The sequence below is a fragment of the Orcinus orca genome, chromosome 10 (genome assembly GCF_937001465.1).
Source record: "Orcinus orca chromosome 10, mOrcOrc1.1, whole genome shotgun sequence".
NCBI lineage: Eukaryota > Metazoa > Chordata > Mammalia > Artiodactyla > Delphinidae > Orcinus > Orcinus orca.
The window spans coordinates 12,166,216-12,184,064 of NC_064568.1; the positions used below are offsets into that span (position 1 = coordinate 12,166,216).

The 17,849-nt window shown below is 38.3% G+C and overlaps 2 protein-coding genes across 3 annotated transcripts in view; both read left to right on the forward strand.

The window, feature by feature from the left end:
• Positions 1-17,849, forward strand: part of SUMF1 (sulfatase modifying factor 1) — a 451,840-nt gene that overhangs the window by 402,449 nt on the left and 31,542 nt on the right. The window lies entirely within an intron of this gene.
• LOC117203191 (cytochrome c oxidase subunit 8A, mitochondrial) lies at positions 9,294-9,791 on the forward strand. Its single transcript, XM_033437202.2, has one exon. The coding sequence runs from the start codon at positions 9,350-9,352 to the stop codon at positions 9,557-9,559; it is 210 nt and encodes a 69-aa protein (XP_033293093.1). The 5' UTR covers positions 9,294-9,349; the 3' UTR covers positions 9,560-9,791.

Here is a 17,849-nt window from a genome sequence, read left to right on the forward strand (position 1 = left end):
AGGACACTAGAAAACAGATTGGAATTCTGGGACAGGTCCACTGCAGTGTGGGAACTGATGCACTGTCAGGACAGAGCTGTCTGACCTCAGCCAACATGGTAGGAATGGAGAAAGTTGCATCTCCAACAGAGTCTGTACAATACTTCAACTGAATGACTTAATTTCTAAAGCCATGAACAGTTAAGGTAGGACAGCTAATGCCTCTTCTGCTCTGTTAGGGACTGACTCACAAACTGAGGAGAGCACCTAATGGATACCTGTGGACTTGATGCTCAGAGCAGAGAGTCACCAAAGAAGGCAGGAAGGATATTCTGATAACACTGGCCCTGAGTCCCCTGATATTACTACAGATTTTCTCTCATCTTTGCTGGGAACCGGTAGGTAGTGGTGCTTGATGTCTATTAGACCCCAATTCAATTCTGAAGTCCATAATTCAGTGAGGATAGATATAAAAAAGGGTTCTTTTTTCATCAGAAGGGTAATTACCTAGTTATCAGTGTGTTAGAAGGCTGAGAGCTTATGGATTTTTCATTAAATCATAAGTTCATAATGGGCTGGGTGAAGTCATTTCGTTCTGTCTTCAAGGAGGGCTGAATTTAATTCACCCGTGATGGATGGGATGCCGTTTCACAAGAATCTCTAAAGAGAAAGGGTTGACAACCATTAGTATTTTAACAATTTTCAATTGCGACATTCCTTCTGTCTTAGTGAATATGTTGGCATAGAATGGAAGCCCATAATATTTTGTGTCCTCTTTGGGTAGGGAGAACAGTATTATAAGTGTCTTTCATTTTCATTAATTCAAAGAACACTTATTGACTACCTACCATGTGCTAGATGTGGGTGATACGGTAGTGAAACAGTAGGAAAGACAGATTTGATTCTTGTTGGCATTTAGCTAGGAGACATGATGGATAATAACCAATAACCAAATAAATATGTGATTACAAACTGTAGTAAGTGCTATGAAGCAAACAAGGTACTGCTGTAGAGAAGAGCAGGAGGAAACTTTACACCTAGTTTAGATGGGTGATTAGCAAAGGCCTCTTTTTATAAGTGACATTTACTGCAAGCCCTGCGGTATAAAAGGAACAAGCTTTTTAGAATACAGAGAAGAACGTACTTGACAGAGGGAGCACCATGTGCAGAGCTTCCAAGGAGAAAGAGTGTTGTGTTTGAGGAATTTGAGGTTAGTTTGGCTAGAGCAGAGGGAGAAGATGGCATGCAATGAGGTTAGAGAAGGAAATAAAGGGCCAAATAATGTCTGAACTTGTGGACAATGATGAAGGTTTTGATTTTATTCTAAATGGAATGTTTGTAAAAGATCACCCTGGATGCTGTGTGGCAAACAAATTAGCAGTGAGAATATCAGAACAGAGAGACCAGTTAGGAGACCATCCAGGAGGGAAATGTTGGTACTTTGGACTGTATTGGTGGCAGTAAAAATGGATAGAGACATTTTTGAGATGTACTTAAGGAGTCTCACTGATGGGTCAGATGTAGTGTAAGGTAAAGGAGATACAGATTCTAGGCTGACATCTTGGTTTCTAGGTAGAAGAACTGGAAAGAGTAGTACAGTAGATGGAGAACAATTAGGGAGGAGCAGGTTTATAATGGGAAGGATGGGAATTGAAAGTTTGCATTTGTACATGTTAAATTTGAGATGCCTGTGAAACACACAAGTGGGATTGTTGATTCAAAGTCTGGAGTTAAGAGAAGTTGTCAGTGGAGAAGTACATTTGGGTGACACTAATCTGTCCATGGTAATAAAAGCTATGGGGAAGGATGAGATTGTGAAGGGAAAGAGGAAAGAGAAGGAAAGGGTCCCCAGGTGTGAACCCTGAGAAACTCTAACATCCCCCACGACCTTGGGAAACAAGGAGTTGAGTAGAGAGAGCATCAGGCTGAAAAGCTTGTGGGTTCTGATCCCATTTCTGTTTTAAACTTGATGACCTTGAACAAGTCACTGCCTCTCTCTTGACTGTCAGTATCTATTTCTTTAAAATGAAGAGTGTGAGCCCTCAATTCTTTTCAATTGCCAATATTCTGTGATTCAGCTCTCATTCAGTGTTAGGCTCATTTCCCAATTACTTTGGCCATTACCTGTTACTTCCTTTACTTACCTAGGTTTAGCATATCCAGAATACCCTTTTCTAATTTACTCTTCTAATTTTGGGTGCATTAAGTTACTCTAAATCTTTGCCATCCCCTGCCAACTTGTGCCTCTTTGGGCAGTTGGAGTTGTTACGTTCCAGTTCAGTTTGGGGGTGGGGAAGTCTGTAGCCCTGTGGAGACTGATATTGATAGGCTTCCTTTTTCATTGAAAATTAGTCCCTTTATTTTTACTATTCCTCTTCAACTCAATTTTCTGGTCTCTTAAATCAGCTTTAGAGATTTGAGGAATGAAAGGGGTTCATGTTTGTGTTTTGTCCAAATCATAAAGCAAACCACATTGACTGCCACTGCTCAGTACCCAATAGGACTTATAACCCAGGTGAAAATTTGGGTTGAAAGATGTATTCCCAACTGCAATGTAGTGGATGTGTTTGTAGCAAATGAAGTTTCAGAGCATTGCTTAAGGATCTCAGGGTAGTATCTGTCCTAGATATTTTTTTCTTAACAAATTAACACTGTCAAACTACTCATGTTGGAATGATTTTTCTTAACAAAGTGCCTTTGTTGCCCAGTCATGATGCTTTATTGCTGGTTTTTCTTGTGAGATGATTCTCCCTGTTGCTTTTGCTTTTATCTCACAATGTACCATCTGATTCTGCTGAGAGTGTTGGAAAGAAAAAAAAAGGGTTCAAGCTGAAACACAAAGGTTATTGGTTAGTGAAAAATGATAGATAAAATAGCAATTAGAAGTCTCATTAACAGACATTCTTTTTTACTAAAAAAAATACTCTGAAACTGGCATTGGGTCATCTCAGGAAAGAAGGAATACAATTATTATAGTGATGACAATCTTCCTGACGTAGGTAAGGCCTTGTCAGCAATTTATTTCTTCTATGTGTCACTCTTTCCACGATTTGAGGCTCTAGTCATGGCTGATATGGTTGTTATCATAAAGGGAGAGAAGGGGTTAGATTAAATGAAAACAATCATTCCCAGTTATGTCTTGGGTGATTCAACTTAATTAACAGTAGTGTTAAATGTGTAATGCAGAAAGTGGTGAGAAGGTGTGAGCCAGTAACATGATTGTGCCTGGATGAAATGGAACATTATCAATGTAATTGCATTCTTCCTCATGCTCCTAGAGTTCTACGTGTAAACCCTTTCAAATTCTCTAAAATAGACCCAGCTGAGGTCAGCCTTAATATCTGTGTTTATATGAGGCAAACATTTCCAAACTGTTATATGATTTTGGCTGTATAATTTGTCCTTCCCTCTTCCCACTGTAATGAGTTGAATGTAGCCCCCCATCAAAGATATATCCAAGTCCTAACCCCTAGTACCGGTGAATGTGACCCTATTTGGAGAAAGAATCTTTGCAGATGCAATTAAATGAAAGATTTCTAGATGAAATCATCCTGGATTAACTGGGTGGCCCCTAAATCCAATGACAAATGTCCTTTTAAGAAGAAAAGATATAAACACACAGGTATAATAAGGTCATGTGAAGACAGAGGCAGAGATAGGAGTGATTTGTCTGTAAGCCAAGGAATGCCAAGGAACATCAGAACCTAGGAGAGAGTTACGGAACTGAATCTCCCTCTGGGCCTCCAAAAGCTTGCTGACACCTTGATTTTAGATTCTTGGTCTCTAGAATTGTGAGATAATACTTTTCTACCGTTTTAAGCCACCTAGTTTGTGATAATCTGCTACAACAGCCCTAGGAAACTAATACGCCGCCTTCTATTAATCATTCTGTAGGAGGCAGCATGCTGGAATAGAAGGGCATTGGACTTAGAGTTAGGAAACATAGGTTCTGAGCTTAATGCCGTTACTAGTAGCTGTGTGACCTTGGGTGTGGCACAATCTCTCTCTGCGCCTCTGTTGCTTCATCTGTAAAATGAAGATTTGAACTTCCCTTTCAAGTCCTTCTAAGGCTAGCCTTATTCTCCCACTATTAAAAAAATTAGGAAACTGTATAAAACATAAAATAATGCTTTTTGGTTATTGGACAACAGGCAGTGTAGGAGTGTGTTCACTGAGAGAAGCAAAAAAAGAAAAGACCCCTACGATTACTCTAGCTTTTGGCTTGCAGGCACTTTCTGCACTGTGCCTCAGAGAGGGTGAAAAGCAAAGCCCGGCAGTATTGCTGAGCTGATGAGAAAAATGTTGGAATTTGTGGATGACAAGGGCACTGAAATTTGTGATAAAGAGCATCAGGGCGGAACGAATTATGTAGAAAAATTGCTCCAGAAATCTGCATAGCATTCACCTGAATCTTTGCTCAGTACTCAGATATAAATGCATATGGTGAAACTACATAATGTCAGGCAATGGGAGTGACTTGGTAGTCGTGAACTATGTGGCTTCCACATATCACATAGCCTGGGGACTATTTCAGTTCCAACCAGTCATATTGGAGAGACTTCACTGAACACCTGGCATGTCATTAGAGACCCCAGAAGGGTTATGTCTTAGTAGTAGGACTAAACTAGCTTTAAAGTAAAGGCTGCTCTTGACCTACCTTAACGGAGCAGAAAAATAAGCCTTGAAAAGATCAGGCTCATTTACCAGTAATGTTAACTGCCTTTCAGAACAGACTTCAACACTCCTTAAAGGAAGACAACAAAATCCAGATACTCAGTAATATAACTTTCATAATGTCTTTGATCTAATTAAAAATTACTGGATATTCTAAGTAGCAGGAAAATGTGACTTATAGCCAGGAGACAAATCAGTTAGTTGAAACAAACCTAGGAATGATAGAAACAATGGAATTATAACAGATAAGGATTTTAAAACAGCTCTGATAAATATGCACAGAGATTTAAATGAAAATATGAATGTAATGAAGAGATAAATGGAAAATGTAAAAAGAGCCAATAGAACTTCTAAAACAGAAACAATAGCAGAAATGAAATGTTAACTGAATGAGTATAAAAGCAGATGAGGACCCCCCAACCCTCCCTACCCGCCAGAAAAAGAGACCATAGAACTTGAAGACACAGCAGTAGAAACTATTTAAACTGAAGCACAGAGAGGAAAAAAAGTTCTAAAAATAGTGAGAGAGTCTCAGTGAACTCACGGGATCATAAACGGTCTAACATATGTAATTGGAGTTCCAGAAAGAAAGGATGGGACAGGGACATAAAAAGATAATGGCTGAATAATCTCCAAATTTGAAGAAATCTCTAAGTCCCTTGATCCAAGAAGCTCAATGGGCCTCAAGCAGAACAAACACAAAACTATGCCAAGGCATATCATAATGAAAGTATGGAAAATCAGTGATTTTAAAAGTCTTAAAAACCGCTAAAGAAAAAAGACACCTTACACACAGAGGAACAAAATAAGAAAAATTTCTTATTAGAAACAATGCAATCCAGAAGAAAATAGAATGGCATCTTGACTACACTGGGCAGAAGAGAACCATCAACTTAGAATTCTATATCCAGTAAATATATCCTTCAGAAATGAATGTGAAATAAAGAAATTTCCAGACAACAAAAAAAGCTGAAAGAATTAATTGCCAGCGTATTTGCACTTCAGTAAACGCTAAAGGGAGTTTCAGGATGAAGGAAGATAATGCCAGATGGAAACTTGGACCTACAAAAAGAGTGAAAGGTTCAGGATATGGTAAATGTGTGAGAAAATACAAAAGACTCTTTTCTCATGCATATATTTCTTTGAAAAATAATTATAGTAGAAATAATATATTATGTAGTTTATACAACAGGAGTAAAATATGATAATAGCACAATGATAGGAGGGAGAAATGGAGGTATTCGGTTGTGAGAGTCATACATTATATGTGAAGTGGTTTAACTTCATTTGAAGGTAAACTATGATAAAATGAATATACATCCTGCATTCCCCAGAGCACCAAAGTTGTCTTATAAAAGCCTCCTAACTAATCTCCTTACTTCCGTCCTCAATTTTGCAGCTAAGTAAGATCATATCACACCTCTGCTCAAAACTCTCCACAGACTTCCCACATCAGAGCAAAGGCTAAAGGTTTATAAATTTATACTTAATCTTGTCTAACATGACTTCTCCGACCCCATCTCTAACCTCTGCCCCTGTCACTCACTCCATTTCGGCCGCACTAGCCTCCTTGCTGCTCTTTGAACCTGACTGGCAAGGTCTCTCCTTAGGGTCTTTGCACTTTCTCTTTATCTGGCTCTCACCCTGCTCATCCCAAATAGCTGGCTTACTCTCTTCTGTCCTTCAAATCTTTTTTCAGACTTACTTTCTCACTAATGTCTTCCTTGAACACCGATTTAAAATTGCAAACCTACCATTTGCTCCCCTGGCTCTCCCCATACTGCGTCCTTTCCTTACAGTACTTATAATACTTCTGTTTTCTTCGTAGTACTTTTCCTTGGCTTAATTTTCCTTGTAGTACTTTTTATTTTCTAAGGTATCATACACTTTACTCATTTGTTTTATTTATTGTCAATCTCTCTCCCCAGAGTCCATTACAATATAACCTTTACACGAGCAGGTTTTCTTTTGTTTCTTTTGTTTTGTGCACCAGTGTATCCACAGGGCCTAGAATAGTGCCTGATATATAGTAGGTGTTCAATAAATATTTGATTAAATGACAGGATCTGCAACCAAAAGCTTGGGCACTCCTGGAAAAGCACTGACTCCTTTTCTTTGCCATCGCTGCCCCAGTGTGTTGGGCCCTGTACACCAGCATATAGAGTATGGCACTGTCCCTGCCTTCTTCAAGCAGTTTCCCCATCATCTCCTGTCCTTGTTTGCCTCAAAGTTTCAAGGGATTGGAAAGATGTTCCTTATCACAAAAAGAGAGACTTGAGAGCCCTGCTCTAGGCATTTTTGTTTGCCCTGACAGATATGACGACAACCTGTTTTTTGTTTGTTTGTTTGTTTGTTTTATGTGTGGTAAAGGATATGTTAACCAACTTTATTGTGGTAAAACATTTTGCAATATATACATGTCTCAAATCATCATACTGTATACCATAAACTTGCCCAATGTTATATGACAACGTGTTTTTATCTTTGAAGCATTTGAGGGTCTGGAAAGTAGTCACTCTGAGAAGGCCAGGTTTTCTGTATTTCAAAGGGAACTTGTGGTCTTTTTTGGATTTTGATTTTTGATTTCTATCTTTTGGAAAAGTCGGCGCCCACAGCTCTGTTGCACTTGAAGCTTGGAATCTTTTATCCCTGAAGGTAGTAGGATAAAAAGGAGCTCACCATGGTCTACTAAGGAGACTTTCTTATGCTTAAGGCAGCTCTGGATGTAAGCAAAGGCAAAATGACCGCAAGACTCTTGCTTTTTCCTGGACCAGCGTTGAGGAAAAGATAGAGCCTAGTTTGCCCTACACTAATTTATTTTGCAGACACAGCATTTGGAGGGGCAAGACAGTCTTCAGAGAGAATCTGTTTCGCAGTCTGCCTCTTTGCCCCATGACTTGTGCTTTGGTGGGAGAGCCCAGAGCACTCTGATCACAGCCTCAGTCTAGCAGCCAAGTTCCTTGATGTCTAGGGCGCTGAAAGGAAAGGGCAGCCCAAGACTAATGGGCAGATGTTGAATGGTCTAAGGTACAGTTTGTGACTGAAGCCTCCTTCACTGGAAATGATTAAATATCTTTTAGGTAATGATTTTGAACCATATCTGAAGGTTAAGAGATTAGGTGGCTATTTCTTCTTTTAAACAGATTTTATCTTTACATGTGTCCAGAAAATGAATAGTGGTAGTTTCCATTAGTAAATTTAATTTTCTTTTGAGTTGATTATCCAAATAGCAATGCTTCCCCATTTCCCTAACATATTAAGTGTAGCTAACCCACTTGATTCATTTCCTTAGTGGTAATGAGTGAAACTTTCTGGGATCAGGACTTCTGAGTGTCTGCTGACGACTAGAGGTGTTAGCTGTTTTGCCAACAGGTGACAGACTAAATTATATTCTCCCTTTCTCCTTCTTGACTCTTTCCCCAGCTATCCTGGAGGGATAACCATTTGTGAAATAGAAATTCAAAAACAGAGTAAGACAAAATCTATGTTGGTCTGTGTTTATAAGAGGGAGGAAGGGCTTCAATTAGAAGGTAAAGGGTGCAACCAGGTTGGTGACTGGGGTGAAGGTATCACATGTCCCCTTTGTTTTAACTAGGGTCTTGTTTTAAGATCAGAGATGCGTTTATCCTGAGAGATTAATTGTCCAAACAATTTATAGAAGGTCACAGATGATTTCAATGTGCCTCTCATGCTCTAATTTTATTTTTGACTCAGTAATCTCTTGGTTGCAACCAGTAGACATCCAACTTTGATTAACTTGAAAAATAACAGGGAATTTGTTACTCTTATGACTTTGAAGTTAAGGGTTATAATGGCTTCAGGCACAGGTGGGTCCAGGGGCCCAAGTGATGTTCTCAAGACTTTTATCTCCCTCACTTCTGTTTTTCTTTGTGGATCTCATATTTTTCTGTAGAATATAGGATTTTTCCATGTAGCAGGAAAGATGGTACTAGCAGTATTTGATTCACATCCTTCTGGATCAGTGACTCAAAACTCAAGTTCTTCCTGTATCAGCTGTAAATCTAAAATTTCTTAGGGGGAGAACTTTGACTCAGTTTCATCACATGTCCAGTTCTGAGGCTAGGTGGCAGAGTATTTTGACTCTTAGTTATTATAGTAACACATTTATTTTTTTTAACATCTTTATTGGGGTATAATTGCTTTACAATGGTGTGTTAGTTTCTGCTTTATAACAAAGTGAATCAGTTATACATATACATATGTTCCCATATCTCTTCCCTCTTGCGTCTCCCTCCCTCCCACCCTCCCTATCCCACCCCTCCAGGCAGTCACAAAGCACCGAGCTGATCTCCCTGTGCTATGCGGCTGCTTCTCACTAGCTATCTACCTTACGTTTGGTAGTGTATATATATATGTCCATGCCTCTCTCTCGCTTTGTCACAGCTCACCCTTCCCCCTCCCCATATCCTCAAGTCCGTTCTCTAGTAGGTCTGTGTCTTTATTCCTGTCTTACCCCTAGGTTCTTCATGAATAGTCACACATTTAAATTTGGAGAGACATTGTTTTGTTAAGTTTGGGTAGTTTAGTTTGATTTTACACTTAATTTTTATTTTGTTCTTTTGCTTATCTTTTGATTTCTTGTGCATAAAATATCACTTTAAAAAACACTTTTAAACCTTGACTTCGCGACCTTGGGTTCCGGCTACCAGCTACCTGCAGTCTCCTCAGTGTAGTCATGTCCGTGCTGACTCCACTGCTGCTGAGGGGTCTGATAGGCCCGGCCCGGCGGCTCCCCGTGCCGCGGGCCCAGATCCATTCCAAGCCGCCGCGGGAGCAGCTCGGGACCACGGATATCGCCATTGGGCTCACCTCCTGCTTCCTGTGTTTCCTCCTGCCGTCGGGCTGGGTCCTGTCTCACCTGGAGAGCTACAAGAAGCGGGAGTGACAGGAGCTGTCCTCCCCCTCAGCCTGTGACCTGAGCACCCGGCCTGTCCTGATCATGTCTGCTGCCTTCCTGGCCGGCCTCCCTGGGATCCCGTCCTTCAGTGACAGGGCCCTCTTCTGCAGTCGTGACCTCTTCATTCCTCCATGTTGACATCCTGGGACCACATGTATCCGTTTAGAAGGCCCTGCTCGGTAGGGCCTCCCTTGTAACAATAAAGCCTGTTTAAACCCTGCTTCAGAGGGAAAAAAAAAAAAAAAAAAAAAACACTTTTATTGTCTGAATTACATGGTCATGTAAATAAGTGCTGACCCCAATACCAAGATTTAATAATTTTATCTCATTATTATGATTTGCATAATACTACCGTGGCATGTCTTTTGAGAAAAGATTCATTCCTTGAATGCAGACAGGTAGGTATGAATCAATGAGTGAAAGACATAGGACATGTCTGAACTCCCATCTTTTGGAATCCTTTATTTACTTAATGTGCAATCTGGACAAGTTCTTTAAACTTGCTGAAGCTTGTTTTTCTCAACTGTGAGTAGGGTTGTTTTGAGGACTTATTGAGGTCATGCATATAAAGTAGTAAGCTCAGTGATTCAGGTCCATAGTACGTATTCAAGAAATTGTTAACCATTGTTGTTTTGGTTATTGTTATTGTTATTGTTATGGTTAAAAAATAAAAGTCAACTAAATTTTGTTTTGATTGTGGATAAGCATACGATACCGCCTAGGGAATACGTTGGTGTAACGATATTTGACCTGGGAATTTCTGATACAACAGGATTGAGCCTTAGTCTTCTATTTGTGTAATTAAATCACTGGTCTCTCTCAGTGCTGCAGGCTTCACACAGGTGGAAACAAAACATTAGGACCAGTAGTAGGTCATTATGATCTTTCAGATCTCCATGAGTAGGTATAACTCGCTTATGGCTTTGATTTCAAATGTTGATTTGGGTTGTTCAATTCTAATAATAATAGTCAAATATTTCCACTTGGAGGGCAAATGGTGTGAAAGAGCAAACATATCCGTGTACCTTTAAGTAGATGAAAGTGTACATATAATTTGACAAAAGTCACTTCATGGATAGAGTTGTAAGGTGATACTGGGCTAGAAGCAAGCATTTGAACACATAATAGACGTGGAATTTATTATGCCAGTATCTTAATCTTTCTGTGGATAAAGACTGAATGTTAGCTGATATCCATAGAAGAAAAGAAACAATTACTAAAACAGAACTCTTTCCACCCAAATCTGTTCCTCTTGTAGTCTTAACCATCTGTGTAATTGGCTCAAGCCAGAAACATGATCCCTCTCTGTCTTCCCTTCATCTCACCCAGTCCAGAGGCTAAGATCTAAGATCTGTCTTCAAATATATATTCTGATCAGACAACTTCTGTATTTTTCTTTTATTATCCTAATCCAGACCTGGTCACCTCCAGCCTAAATTATTTTGGTAGCTCCTAAGTGATACCTCCTACTTCCACTTTTGTCCTCATGCTGTCCCTTCTTTGCATAGCCACCTGCAGGTTCTTTAAAATCTTCTAGTGCCTTTCCATTATTCTTAGAATAGAAGCCACATTTCCTCTCTTGGCTCACCTACTCTCTGACCTCATCTCCTACCACTCTCCTCCCTACTAAATGAGCTCCAGGCTCAGTCACCCTATTTCTATACTTCTAGTACACCAAACTCAAGCTTGTTTTTGCCAAACTGCTTTGATACTTGCTGTATCTTGTGTCTGAAATTCTCTCTGTTTGGGTTATTCCCAAAGCACCCTCCTTCTTGTCATTAGGTCTCAGCTTGGAGAAGCTTTCCTTGACAATTCTTGACTCTGGAAGCAAAACCAGCCCCCCCTCTCCTAATCATTTTCTGGAACATCCTTCATAACTTTGAGCACTTACCATGCTGTGCAATTATTTTGGTCATTTATTTATCATTTGTTCTCTTTTTAAAGACACCAGAGCAGTGATCTTGTATTTCTGTTTTATTCGCTACTGTAACCACAGCACCTAGAAGGCGTCTGGGGTATTTATTGAAGGTGCTCAATAAATATCAGTTGAATATTTCCAGGCATCTAACAAGGCAGAAATCATCACTACCTTCATGAAACATATGCTTCTTTAGTCACACTCACACGTGTGTGTGTGTGTGTGTGTGTGTGTGTGTGTGTGTCTCCATTGGGTCTTTGTTGCTGCGCGCAGGGTTTCTCATTGTGCAGCAAGCGGGGGATACTCTTCATGGCGGTGCGCAGGCTTTTCATCGTGGTGGCTTCTCTTGCTGCGAAGCATGGGCTCTAGGCTCGTAGGCTTCAGTAGTTGTGGCACACAGGCTCAGTAGTTGTGGCTCACAGGCTCTAGAGCGCAGGCTCAGTAGTCACGGCGCACAGGCTTAGTTGCTCTGCAGCATGTGGGATCTTCCCGGACCAGGGCTCGAACCCGTGTCCCCTGCATTGGCAGGTGGATTCTTAACCACTGCGCCACCAGGGACGCCCTCACACATTATTTTTTAAAAAGCATCATGACTTTTTTAAAGTAATTAGTTTTGAGAATATATGAAAGTAACTTGGTATTCCTGGTGCTTGAATTAAATTCACATTCCTATTTTCACTGATTGATCTTCCTTCCTGCTGATTTTAGTGATTGTTCTTCCGATAGGCTAAGCAATGTGTTAGAACAATATAAAGGCTGTCATATTTTATTGATGTTGGATATGTGGATGATACTTGATAGAAAATGAAAAGCTTTATAGGTTTTCCACTTTTCAAAATTTGCTTTTAGTAAGTCAGAGATCAGAAAGATTTTAAATAAATCTATTGAACTAATAATATGAAAACTGAAAAGCGAGCCAATATGTAGTTTTCTTCCTGGCTTTGAAATGGTCTTTCATTATTCGCAAATAATCTTTCTGAACATTTGGATGTACTTCATGAAAATAGGTTTTGAAATAGTTCTCAAATACTCAGTTTGGGGGTCTTTCAGAAGTGAACAACAATTTTGGTCTCATCATTAATGTGTGCTCATTACAATTTAAAATGTATTTTTTGATGTGGTTTTAATTCTTGATAGTTCAATCTGAGGTACTTTTCACATGTTTAATAGTCTTATCTTGCCACAATTTGGTAGCAAAGTTAGAGCAATCATTTTTATAACTCGTTGCTTTAATTTTTATTTTAAATTGCACAGAGATTTTTGTAAAGATTTGTTTAAAACATTGCCTGATTCTTTTGGGGGCATTTTGGTCAAGTCATTAAAATAAAATAATAAAAAATAAAATACAATATTGAATGCATACTAGATACCAAGAGCATTAATTCAAGTTCTCACATGCTAGCACTTTAAGGTAAATATTATTACTTATTAGCCTCATTCTTCAAAATAGAAAACAAATTCTCAGGCAGGTGAAATAACTTGTTCAAAAGTATATAACAATATGGCAGAGTCAGCATTTAATGCAAGATCTAGGCAGTTCTGAAAGTTTTTGATGATCGCACAATACTGATGTCCCTTCTTTAGGGTTAGTATCATCTTACATGTTCTTCATGACCATTTGAAATACTGGTGATGAAAACTAGAGAACACAGGAAGGGAATCCAGTGCAAGACCATTAAGCTCAAAGATAAATTAATTGGAAAATTCCTAATTTGGGATACTTATTTCTAATTTGACATACGTGTGCAGCCATGGAATTTCATAGCAGAAGGGTACCTTAGAGATGATTTACCACTTCTAATCCAACTTCATTTTGCAGATAATAAGGTTGAGGCACTGATACCTTAGGTTCCCACTATGACAAAGAGGTGACTGGGTTAGAACCATGCTTTCTGTGTCTAAAAAGAAGATCTTTCAGCTACTGGAAGACCACATTTTTCTGTCATACCAATACTCTTGAACTACTCTTTTCTGCCTATGATACCACTTTATGATAGTCAGGCATATAGCTAGATTCTTTGCAACACTATCTCATTTAATTTCCATAACAGATTGTTGGGATAGATATTATAACTCTCATTTTACTGTGGTGAGCCCTGGAATTGCTAAATAGCTTGAATGGCAAAATAGCTTGCCCTGTCAATAGTTGAATTGGGAGTCCAGCCTAGGTCTATTTGACATCAAGCTGTAGTGGTCTCTAGGAGCAGTTTAGAGGTAGCAGTCTGATTGGAAATGGGAAGTGGGGGAGGGAACTTGAAGGTGCATGATTGATTTAAACCCTTGATTTAGCACTGCCAACGGCTCCTTATGCTGACACCAGATACCCAGGATTCTATCCTGTGCCTGATTTCAAGACCCTGTTCTTTTGATTGTTGCTGATTATAACTACCGTGAACATATTTTAGGCTATTTGCGGAAAGATGAGTAAATTAATTTTGAATCTGTAAGTGATCAAGTGTGTTATCAAGAAGGGAGCTGAAGAGCAAGCTTTACTACCCCTCTAAAAAGTAACCCACTTGAATGATATGTGGGAGTATTTTCATTCCTGTCTTTTATTAATTTCCCTTTTTTTTCTTGAAGTTGTGTTCTCAAATCTTAATCCTCTTAACAATAACTTTATGTGCCTGTCATGTTCTTTACCCATGGCTTCCTTGTATCCTCCATCCACCAATCAATGGGCTTTGGGTGCTTCCAGGACTCCACTTCTTTGGATCCTAGCCTGACCTGCCCACTCTGTTATGTACAATGCTTCAAATCTCTGATTTTTTTTTGTGCCTCATCCTACCATATAAAAATGGCTGTTTAGAACAAACCATTTTAGCCTCCTCAAACTGTAATGTTAGCACATACTGAAAAAGGAGTCCATAGTAGAACAAATATAAAATCACTGTGGCTTCAGTTGATCAGAATCAATAAAGTAATGAACTTATAACAAGTGCCAGTGTTAAGAACTTTGGTGACTTGATAGGTAGATAGATAGACAGTTGAGTTAGTTTTCATTTAGTTAGTTCTGTTTCTACTGAAACTGACTTAACATTTTGAATGGCACTAACAGAGTCCTCTACGCTTGGACTTTTCTCAAGGATAGACATAAGATGCATATTTGTACTCCAGGTAGGAATGCTACCTTTAGAATTGGTGTTCAAGGACAGCTAATTGAGAAACTGCGTTACAAGTTCTGCTGGTTCTTTTGGAAATAAAGATTCCATTGATAAGAATGAGGATGATAATGGTGATGATGAAGATGGAGATGATAATGGTGGTGAAGATAATCATACTGGCACTGTGCCTGGGTACTCTCAGTTTCTTATATAATTCTTATAACAAATCAATGCAATAAGTTCTTTTATTACCCTTATTATAAGATGAGGAAACCAAGACAGTTCAAGTTTACATTACTGTTCACTCTTGGTGTAGTGCATTCTATTGGTTTTAACAAATGCATAATGATATGTATCTATCATTGTGGTATCACGCAGAGTATTTTCACTGCCATCAAAATGTCCTGTGTTCCGTCTATTCACCCCTCCTCCAACATCAACCTCTGGCAACCACTGATCTTTTTACTATCTCTATAGTTTTTACTTTTTCTAGAATGTCATGTAGTTGGAATCATATAGTATGTAGCCTTTTCAGATTGGCTTTCTTCACTTATGCACTTTTGTTCTTCCATGTCTTTTCATGACCTGATAGCCCAATTCTTTTTCAGTTCTGTATAATATTCCACTGTCTCTGTGTACCACAGTTTCCTTAGCCATTCACCTATTGAAGGACATCTTTATTGCTTGCAAGTTTTGGCAATGGTGAATAAAACTGCTATAACCATCCATGTGCAGGGTTTTGTGTGGATATGAGTTTTCAACTCCTTTGGGTAAATACCAAGGTATGTGATTGCTGGATTGTATGGTAAGAGTATGTTTAGTTTTCTAAGAAACTGCCATACTGTCTTCCAAAGTGGCTGTACCAGTTTGCATTTCCACCAGCAGTGAATGAGAATTTCGGTTGTTCCACACCTTTGGCAGCATTCGATGTTGTCAGTGTTCTGGATTTTGGCCATACTAATAGGTGTGTGGTGTATCTCAATGTTGTTTTAATTTGCCTTTCCCTGATGGCAAATGATGTGGAACATCTTTTCATATGCTTAGTAACCATCTGTATATCTTATCTGGTGAAGTATCTATGAAGGTCTTTGGCCCATTTTTTAATTGGGTTGTTTATTGTCTTGTTGCTGAGTTTTAATAGTTCCTTGTGTATTTTGGATAACAGTCCTTTATTAGATGTGTCTTTTGCAAATATTTTTTCCAAGTCTGTGGCTTCTCATTCTCTTGACAGTGTCTTTTGTAGAGAAGAAGTTGTAAACTTTAATGAAGTCCAGCTTATCAATTATTTCTTTCATGGATTGGGGCTTTGGTGTTGTATGTAAAAAGCCATGAATTCCAAGGAATTCATCTAGAATTCCTTTATATTGTAGTTGTCCACTTTATATTTAGGTTTGTGATCCATTTTCAGTTAATTTTTGTGAAGAATGTAAAGTCTGTGTGTATTTCTTTTCTACTTCTTTTTTTGCGTGTGATGTCCTACTGTTCTAGCATCATTTGTTGAAAAGACTATCTTTTCTCACTTACTTTACTTTTGCTCATTTGTCAAGATCCGTTGACTATATTTATGTGGATCTGTTTCTGGACTCTTTATTCTGCTCCACTGATCTACCTATCCATTCTTTTGACAGTATCACACTGTGTTGATTAGCATAGCTTTCTTCTCTTTCAATAGTGTGTTAGCCATTCTGGGTCTCTTGTCTCTCCATTCAAACTTTAGACTCAATTTGTCAGTATCCACAAAATAAATTACTGGCATTTTGATAGGAATAGCATTGAATTTATCAATTTGGGGAGAATGATATCTCGACAATATTGAGTCTTCCTACCCATGAACATGAACTGTCTGTCCATTTCCTAAGTTCTTCTTTAATTTCTTTATCAGAACTTTATAGTTTTCCTTATATAGATATTTTTCATATTTTGTTATATTTACACCTAAGTACTTCATCTTTGGAGGTGTTAAGGTAAGTGGTATTGTGTTTTAAATTTCAAATTACGCTTGTTCATTGCTGGTATTTAGGAAATGATTAACTTTTATATATTAACCTTATATCCTGCAACCTTGCTGTAATTGGTTATTAGTTCCAGGAGTTTTTTAATTGATTATTTTGGATTTTCTACATAAACAATCATGTTATCTGCAAAGACAGTTTTAATTCTTTCTTCCCAATCTGTATGCCTTTTATTTCCTTTTCTTGTCTTATTGAATTAGCTGGAACTTCCAGTATGATGTTGAAAAGGAGTGGAGACAGGGGACATCCTTGGCTTGCACCTGATCTCAGTGGGAATGATTTGAATTCCTCACGTGAAGTATGATGTTAGCTGTGGGTTTTTTGTAGATATTCTTTTATCAAGTTGAAGAGGTTCCCATCTATTACTAGTTTACTGAGAGCTTTTTTTTTAATCATGAGTGAGAGTTGGATTTTGTCAAATGCTTTTTCTGCATCTGTTGATATGATCATGTGATTTTTCTTTTTAGCCTATTGAGATTATATTAATTGATTTCAAATGTTGAATCATTCTTGCCAAAACTTTCTCTTTTAGTCATTCTGCAGTAAAGTCCTAATGAACTGTATAAGAGTCAACCTGGTTGCTAGGAGACTCTGGTCTATCCCAAACAGAAAGAATTATTTGGTGCAATGTCTAAAAGACCATCACCCATGATTTAAAATGCTTTTGATGATGAAAGTTTAGAATCTCAGTGCATAGTACATTGATCTCTAGACATTGACCCTTTGGGTTATTTTCAACATAATTTACTTCATTACATCTCTAGCCATAACTACTGAGAGTCATAAAAAATAGTTTGGATGAGAGTCTTACAATTATTTTCTCTACAGTCAATTAAACTAAGATATAAACATTATCGGAATTCTCTGCCCATCCAGTGGTTAGGACTTGGCACTTTCACTGCTGGGGCCTGGGTTCAATCCCTGGTTGGGGAACTAAGATCCCACAAGCCATGGTGTGGTCAGAAAAAATATATATATATATAAACATTATCATATACATTTCCTCCTGTATCTCTCTATCTCTCTGTTTTTCTGTCTCTGATATCTATATCTATATATATATCTCTTAATGTATTATATATGTAAAGCGTAATATGTGTATATATATATATATATATATATATATATATATATTCAGTTTGCCAGTTTCTAATGTTTACAGACATGTTCCTTAGCTTAGGATTCTTCTCTTTTGCTGATCACTATTTTATTTTTTGTCAGCATAACCCATAATTGTTCACTTCACG